General features: G+C 41.6%; 1 protein-coding gene across 2 annotated transcripts; it reads right to left on the bottom strand.

Moving 5' to 3' along the window:
• Window positions 1–5: 5 nt before the first annotated feature.
• Window positions 6–5,998, bottom strand: glipr1a (GLI pathogenesis-related 1a). Of its 2 annotated transcripts, none has more exons than XM_085251542.1 (6): window positions 5,758–5,998; window positions 4,904–5,152; window positions 4,679–4,791; window positions 2,654–2,739; window positions 1,636–1,662; window positions 6–1,467 (listed from the first exon to the last, which is right to left on the bottom strand). In XM_085251542.1, the coding sequence occupies exons 1-6, from the start codon at window positions 5,926–5,928 to the stop codon at window positions 1,316–1,318; spliced, it is 798 nt and encodes a 265-aa protein (XP_085107668.1). In that variant the 5' UTR covers window positions 5,929–5,998; the 3' UTR covers window positions 6–1,315. The 2 variants fall into 2 exon arrangements, with proteins under 2 accessions (XP_085107668.1, XP_085107669.1); XM_085251543.1 differs by having other exon boundaries at window positions 4,925–5,152.
• Window positions 5,999–8,883: the final 2,885 nt, after the last annotated feature.

Raw genomic sequence — 8,883 nt, 5'->3', positions numbered from 1 at the left:
CTTGTTTTCTTACATTTCCCTTAATTTCCATTTTTGCTGTGTTACCATAGATGCCCAGTCTCCAAACCCTTAAAGAAATACACCCATTATTAGGCACACCTTTCAAGGCCTGGGTTGGACCCTTTTTGCCTTCTGAAGTGCTTTCTTTGATTTGCACTATAATGGGAATAAGGCATTCCAATCACTTCCATGGCTACAGGTGTATTAAGTCAAGTATCTGGGCATGCAGATTGCTTCTACCTGTATTTGTGAAAGAATGGATTGCTCTCAGGAATGCTATGCTCCTAAATATTTCACAGTAAACTGTTGATTGGTATTACATCAAAGTGGCGAGGCGCAGAGTACGCAGAGATCACCATCTTTCTTTAGAGTCGATCACTACAGACATTTTCATGGCCCCAACTTTGTGGGAGCAGTTTAGGGACTGTTCCAACATGACTGTGCATCAGTGCACAAAGCAAGGTCCAGAAAGACCTGGACAAGCAAATGAGGTGTGAGTAAACTTGACTTGAGTCTTGACCTCAGTCCAACAGAAAACCTTTGGGATGAATTAGCAACAGCGAGCCAGGCCTTCCCATCCAACATCAGTGTCTGACCTCACAAATGGGCTTCTGGAAGAATGGCCACAAATTCCCATTTAAAATAAAACTCCTTAACCTTGTGGAAAGCCTTCCTAGAAGAGTTGAACCCAGGCTTACTGCTCTCTGGCTATAAGCCATATGGTCGCCTGTTCCCCCACTGAGCCTAACTGTGCCCCCCACTCTGCAGCTGGATGTCACTCAAGTCTCAAGTTCATATGTGTGTGAAAGCAAATGAGCGAATACTTTTGGGAGTATCGTGGACGTTAACCACGTGCTGGACCACCTAGTGACCACAGATCTTGGTCCTTGGACATGACAGCATCACACAGTTGCTTGTCTGTACATGAATGGTGCAAATCCCCCATTCTGCTCTTACTGGAGCCCAACTGATACAAGGTTTGTGTTGTGCATTAAAAAATGCTCTTATGCACGCCCCGGTTTGAACGCGTGGCCAAGTCACTGTTGTCATCAGCTCGTAGCGGTCTGGCCATTCATCTCTGGCCTGACCACCTTAAACGTGCTGTCAAATGAAAGATTACTTTTGAGCACTGACTTTGTTGTTGGTGCTATAATGTGAGACTGATAGTGGAGTTGATAGTTGATAATAATTAAGCAGAGATAAAAGTAATTTTATTAATTTTCATACATGTTCCATTTGTGGGCCTAAGCCTCACATGGACAGAATAATTTGCTTAATGTCTAAAGGAAATCAGTGTTGCTCAGGCCAAGCTGCTTTATTCATAGCAGAATGCATCAGGGTAGAAGTAGTGGACTACATACGCTGTAATGAAAGTGAAGCTGAGGGCAACCGGCCGAGCGATCAGAACGCTGACAGGGCTAGAGCTGCTGGTATCCGAGGTGTCCCAGTCTGGGCTCCAGTTGTAGCCTGGAAATGCAAAAATGGTTTTTATGACAAATTCTGAGTGCAGTGGAATGTGCTGCTTACTTCATTACTACACACTGACAAACTTCAGCTGTGGACTTTTAAAGCCATGTGAGCTACACCTTACCCTTCACTGCTATTATTTTTTGGCTTAATCACCATCAGACTTACTTTTCTGTGAATCACGTTCAGGACTACCTGCAACAACATTAAGACACAAGAGAACAAGGTGACATTTTTTAAGATGTAAACGCACAGCTCAATGACTGTGAGTAATAACTGTATTTTACCGCATTCATTAATCCTTAATCATCCAAGTAGCATACAGGCTACTTGGACTTATAATAGGAAAAAAAAGTAATTTTCTCTCGAGCCCAAAATCACGCTACCCTGTGATTGCCTTGTGCTAAAGTGAACATCACCATGAAGCTTGTTGTCTCTTTTTTCTGAAACCATTTGAATTTTGCAACGGTAACCAAGTTACGGTCATTTAAAGAGAGGATGTAAAACGGACCTCATGGTTCATGGTAAAAAGATAAGGGGGTTAGTCATGGTGGAAGATTAGGTGCTCCCCGTCCTCCACCTGCTTCCTTCTTTTTGTTTGGTCTTTTATAAGTTTGTCCTACACCAGCTTTTATGTCATACCTTTTCTCTTTTTAGTTTCAGGGGATACATGCAGTCCAAGTGGGGTTTTATATTATTATTAAATACTTTAAAAATGTTTAAAACCAGTGTCACTTCCAAGAAAACACTGACTTTTTTGGCCTCCTTTAGTCAGAATTCTGCTTTTTTGATGAAGGGATGAGAGTTTTTCTCTTGGAGCTCCTTCACACCACCCTAAATGTGTTTTCCTATAACAGAGGGCCTGGGCAGCATGCACGGTGAACATTCCAGGTTGCAGATTACAACCCGCAGACAGCAAGCATGAACTTGTTTATTTACAATGATTCACATTCGCTGACACAGGACACGATTCATGAATCCTGTAGGTTTGTGAAAATGACAGCAAGAACATTACTGTGCAAATGTCAGTTAATGAGGCCCACTGTGTTAAAGAGTTAATATCCATGCTGATTTCTAATCAGAATTTTCACATCTTTAAAATGAGCTGGGCTGAAATTTGAACTTGTGGTTTGATTGAAGATAAGCAGCAACTTTTCACACTGAACCAGAGACACTTGATACTTACGACAGAGTTTATTCTCACAAGTGCCACTGCACCTCAAGCAGGCTCCCCCCTCAGATGCATATGGGTGCTGTCCGATTATATTACCCCTGTAAAAGAAAAGAAACAGAGGCTCAGTCACCTCACCACACTCTAGGTGGAAAATTTCTGGAATTATCTTCACTTCCCCTTATCATCTTACCTCCGCCTCCCACGTTATCACACACACACACATCTGCTTGCTTCAACATAGGGTCATTTTAAAGATGACGTTTCTTTCTTTCATTGTTATTGTCAAAAGATCCCAGAAAAACATATAAATCAGTGATATTAATTTGTTTCTCAGTACTTTCTGCTTATAGTAACCTCTTTATACCACAAAAAAGGTTAGGGGAGAAGGACAGGATAAAAGTGAAGGTATGGAAAAGAGCCAAAGATTATTAATAACTTAACACACAGTGGGTTCGTTCCAACAGTCCATGCTGCTTAGGGAGGGTCCTAAAAGTGAGAGAAGTGACCTGTGAGTATCTGTGTGGCATCCATACTAAGAGCTGTTCCAATTCTGGAGCTGCAAACATCCTTGCTAAAAACATGCTTCCTTTAGCATAGGATACACTGGACCTTTATGAAAGGGGAGGAGAAAACACTGTCCCATAATTAATTGTGGCCATTCATAAAAACAACAGACATTATTTTTAAAAAAGTGTCTCAGATCATTGTAACTGCACCCTTGCTCCCTTTTTTAGTTCATTCACTTCTCATTAGTACATGAGGATCTGCCTGGCCCAGGCAGACTGGCCCTAAACTTTCCTTAGTCTTTAAAATTTCGCCTTTGAATCATACTGAATGATATTTTTTACAGACTATTTTCGTTTGTATGACTTCCATAAAACAACGGGGTTAGAACACATTGTCCCAGGTAAGATTTTGTAGTCTGCAAACAGGAGTTTCAGAACGGCAGACATCCAGCATCACATTGTTAGGGAGAGACCATAGCTGGACTGGCCATCGGCCCACCAGGCATCTGCCCGGTGGGCCGATGGTGATTTTTAGTTTTTATGGGCCGATGATTTTTTTGGGAGGGTTTTTTTGTGACGGTATAAACAATGAAAGGTGTTGGATTGTCCAGATGCTGACCGGTGTGTAAAAATAACTCAGTTGTTTGGTGGTGGCTATGGCGGAGCTTCCACAGAGGCCAGCAGGTGGATGAGGGAAAGGTTAGGCAGGAGGAGCAGAGACCCGAGGTGGCCGCCAGTCCGAGCGTCAGGTGAACTGAACTTCAGGTAAGAAGTTATGACTAGGGATGGGTACCGTATCCAGTGCCATTGTGGCACCGCTTCTGACATAAACGGTAGTAACCAGACCGACAAGCAGCGCACATTTTGGTGCTTTATTTCGGTGCTTTTTTTTCCCTGAGATGTCACACACTTTGAATTCTAGCCAATCATTTTACCTTTTCAAGGATAGTAGGCGGGCCCAAGTACGTACATTCTTTTAGAGCAGAGCTACAGATTAAAAATGCCCAAGGCGAAGCAGTCAAAAGTCTGGCTGTACTCCACAGCAAAAGATGCAAACTCAGCAGCAACAAGTGCTTTAAGCTGACACTGTGCAAAGGAGGTAACTTTTCATAAGGTTTTTGAGATAAGACGGGGCCAGGGAGCCAATGACAAGGGCCGGTGTCCTGCAGGTCTTAGATGTGTCCTTGATCCATCACAGCTGATTTAAATGGCTAAATGACCTCCTCAACATGTCTTGCAGTTCTCCAGAGGCCTGGTAACGAACGAACCATTTGATTCAGGTGTGTTGACCCAGGGTGAGATCTAAAACCTGCAGGACACCGGCCCTCGAGGCCTGGAGTTTCCACCCTGGCTCTAGTTCCTGTGGGTACTCTCACAGCAGCATTTTGGATGAGTTGACTGCGGCATAACACATACGTATAAACAAATTCCTTTTTTCACATGACACTCAGGGCAGCCCAGAATAACCTGCTGAGACAAAAGTTTTCATTTGCTAATTTCACTGTGTTATTTAAACATGTTTTCAACTTACGCTGTGGCATAGTTGCATACAAAGAGGACACCTTTTTCATTAGTGAAGTGCTTGATGCCATCTGGGCACAGCTGTACTGCACATCCAACTTTGTAGGTGCTGGCCCACACAACCTGCAAAGACCAAAGAGGTTAAAGTGTCACATGCAGAAAAATATAAAAATCATGGTTCACTTTTTCCTCTTTTTTTTCTCCACATTATGCATGCAGTAGAAAGGTCACATACCTGTGTGTAGTGGCCACAAACCTTATTGCAGCTGTTCTTTTGGTAGCTGTAGTCTTTTACTTCATCCACCCATCTCTTTATGGCTTTTGCTGTATTAAATTGTGATGGTGGATAGGCTGTCCATATGTTTTCTCCCACAGAGAGAAAGATAGGGTGCACGCGGGAAGCATCTTTGAGGTAAATGTTGTGATCAAATATACAGCGCTTTGCCCACGCTTTTGCAGTAATGGCTAAGGCCTCATCCCACGTCTGGATAAGCAGATACAGAAGATTTGAAGCATTAGACCTCATCTTTTGTTAATTCAGTTTTTTTTAACACGCTAGTTTCATTTTCGTGCATACACATTTCTGACTTCCTCACTGTTTTTCTAAGTCAGTACATTATTTTTGATACACAAGCAGAAGTAAAAAGTCAAATGGCTGAGTCGACTTCCAAACTTGTGGCGAGGTTTTTGCCACAACATTTGCAGTGCACTTTAGCCATGCCAGAAAGGCAGTTTGAGTGCAATCTATTGCACAGTTTTGTTGTCACCGAACTGTTCTTTATTTCTTTACTTACCGAAGATCTTTTCTATCTGTGACTATCGGTGGCTTTGTCTGTCTTTTATATTACTTCCTCTGACTTCTGCTTAATAACGTCAAGTCTGCTTTGTGAATGTGTTGCATGAAGCTTTGTACAACTGTACATGCTTTAATAACTTTCTTTCCCTCACCTCCTCATTCCCAACAAAGTCTGCAGACAGATCACAGAAGACATGAACAAGTCATTTTTTTCTATCACTGCTTACTCACTGTGATTTTATTACTGCTTTCCAGAACTAGAGAGAGGAAACAAACGCCATTTCTTCACGTACCATGTACAGCATGTCGGTAGCAGGGGGACTGACAGATGACCGCGCCAAGTTGTGCTCCTTCACACATTCCTCAATGAACTTCAAATCACTGATTTCTGGCAGTGAAATCGAGCGCACACCAGAATCCAGGATAATGCAGGCCCACAGCAACCTCTCCACTGCACTCGCCATGCTCCAGATCAGTAAAGTGAAACAAGCTAAAGCGGTGATGTTGTGGTTTGTTGTCGCTTTGACATCTGTCAAGTTGCTGCAGGAAATTACACTTTGAAGAGGAACAGGATGTTCTTACAACACCTAAGAAACCAAAACATGTTCAGAATGGTTCATGTATACATACATAAAGAATCTGCTAAACTGAGATAAAACAGAGATGTGGCTCATTTATGCTTCTTCTCGCCTTTTTGAAGTCTGAATTTGTTACTTTCTCTGAATATTTGCCTAGTTATCCTGACATGTTCAGACAAGATCTGGCCTGTGTGCCATGTTTACATTTTTTTTCTTTCTTTCTAGAAAAAATAGTGATGTAAGAAAAAAAAAATTCCCCATCAGCATCTGCATAGTCGGTTCCTTCTCCAGCTCGGCCTGTTATCTTAGAACGTTTCTTACCCATCTCACTACCAGAGCTGGTAAAAGTAGTTTTCAATGAAAGCATCGTCCTGTTCACTTGACATTTTACCTGCATCGTTATTCAAAAATGTCTTCCAGTCTATCGGCCCCTGTGTGCTCACCATACTTGACACTTCACCGGTGTCTGGTAAAGTCCCTGCTTATTTTTAAAAATGCTGCCAAATGCTTACAGGCCAATTTCAAAAATACCGTCAAACCCAATATCCTTGACAAATTTCAGTCTGGCTTTTGCAGAGCTCATTCTACTGAAACAGTCTTCAGTCTAACATGCAGGAAAATGTTCTGTTCTCCTGATGTTGGACCTCACGTCGGCCTTTGTGACCGTTAACCATCACATTCAGCTTGAGAGGCTGAAATATTGGGTCGGTGTATCTGGATCTGCCTTAGAGTGGTTCTCCTCGTATCTGTCTGAACGATATTTTTCTGTGGCAGTTTCTCGGTACAGGTCATCTTCCACTTCTCTCACCTATGGTGTGCCACAAGGTTCTGTGCCGGGGCCTTTATTGTTTTTAATATATCCACTTCCTCTCCAGCATATTTTGAGGCGTTTTGAGGACATTTGTTGCCACTGCGACGCAGATGATATCCAGTTATACATTTCTTTTAAACCCCAAGATGTTTCTAAGCTGCAGATTCTAAATGTGTGCTTAGAATCCATCAAAGGTCGGATGGCCAACAACTTCCTCCAACTTCATGAAGGAAAGACTGAAGTCCTTGTATGTGCTCCTGACAGACATGTACCTGACATAATGAATGCTCTTGGTCCTCTTTCAACATTTGTGAAATCATCTATCAGGAACCTAGAGGTAACTTTTGACCCAGATCTCACTCTGGATGTTCACGTTAAATCTCTGGTTCAGTCCTGCTTTTATAATTTAAGAAACGTTTCTAAATGAAGCCCTATTGTATCTCGTACTGAACTGGAGATTGTTGTCCATGCATTCATTTCATCACGATTGGGCTACTGTAATTCCCTCTTTACATGTCTAACAAGGACTCCCTGGAGCGACAGATTGTCCAAAAGGCTGCAGCAAGGCTTCTGACCAAAACATCTAAGTACTCTCATGTGACACCGTTGCTAACACAGCTGCTTTGGCTCCCCATCGAATTCAGAGTCCATTTTAAGATTCTGGTTCTGACCTTTAGAGCTCTTCATGGACAAGCGCCAGCCTACATCACTGAACTTTCACAGCCCTATGTCCCCAGCAGGTCTCTGAGGTCATGTGATCAGGGACTACTGGTTATTCAGCCTACAAGGCAGAGAACTAATCAATCAAAAATCAATCAAAATGTATTTATATAGCACATTTTAAAGACTGAAGTACACCAAAGTGCTTTCCAGTAAAATCATGATACAGATAAAAAGTCACAATATAAAATATAAATTACAGATATAAATAAAATAAATAAAATATAAAATAATTACATAATCTAAATGCAAAGCCAGATGTAAATTACCCTAATTAGCCTTGGATGCCAGGTTAAACAAATACGCTTTTAGACGTGATTTAAAAGACTGAATGGAATCTGATGCGCGAATATGAAGAGGAAGAATATTCCATAACCTGGGTGCGGCAACGGCAAAGGCACGGCCTCCTCTGGTCTTCAGCCGAGACCTAGGTTGCACTAAGAGCAGTTGGCCCGATGATCTTAGTGCTCTCTGAGGGCTACAGACAGAGGAGATCAGCTAGGTAGTCAGGTGCCATATTGTTTAGGATTTTATAAGTAAACAATACAATTTTAAAATCAATTCGGTATTTAATAGGAAGCCAATGTAAGTTGGCCAGAACAGGGGTGATAGAATCTGTCACCCCTGTTCTGGGGTGATAGATTAAGGGAGACACAGCTTTTGCCACTGTGGCTCCCAGACTGTGGAACTCTCTCCCACTGAGCTTAAGATCTGTGGACAACTAAAAAAAACAACTAAAAACACGTCTTTTTAGAATTGCATTTTGTTAACTTCTGTCTGTTTTTGTTTTATACTTTGTCATCCCTGTGTGAAGCACTTTGTGATCTTTTTATCTAGAAAGGTGCCATATAAATACAGTTTTACTTACTTACATTCTCCATCGACACAAACAGTCCCAGCAAAGAAGTACACACACAATATCAGTAAAATGTCAGAACTCGGGTATTAAAAACATTTCATTCCAATGATTAAATTCTCATTCGACTTTTCTAATTATATTTTATTAGACTAATGTTTGATTATATTTTGATTAAATTTAAGCAGCTGAAGTATTAGCAAAATCACACACAGAAACCCTCCATAGCACTCACTTTAATCATAAAAGGGTGGCTTTTAAGACCTTTTACATCTTAAGTTGGGGAGACATTTTCTCTTAATCTCACCTCTTGAAACGTAACTTTGTGATGTTGAAATGTTGCATGACAATACTGGTACTTTTGTTCTGGATAAAAAGGTTAGCTTGTAGTACTGTGGTGATTTCAGAGTGAAGCCCTGTGTTGGTTTGGTGCTCATGGTAAGTGTCAGATTAC

The sequence above is a fragment of the Mchenga conophoros genome, linkage group LG17 (genome assembly GCF_057382185.1).
Source record: "Mchenga conophoros isolate Kocher_MC1m ecotype Shallow Benthic linkage group LG17, M_conophoros_male_GT1.1, whole genome shotgun sequence".
Classification (NCBI taxonomy): Eukaryota; Metazoa; Chordata; class Actinopteri; order Cichliformes; family Cichlidae; genus Mchenga; species Mchenga conophoros.
This window is presented reverse-complemented; position numbering and strand designations above follow the sequence as displayed.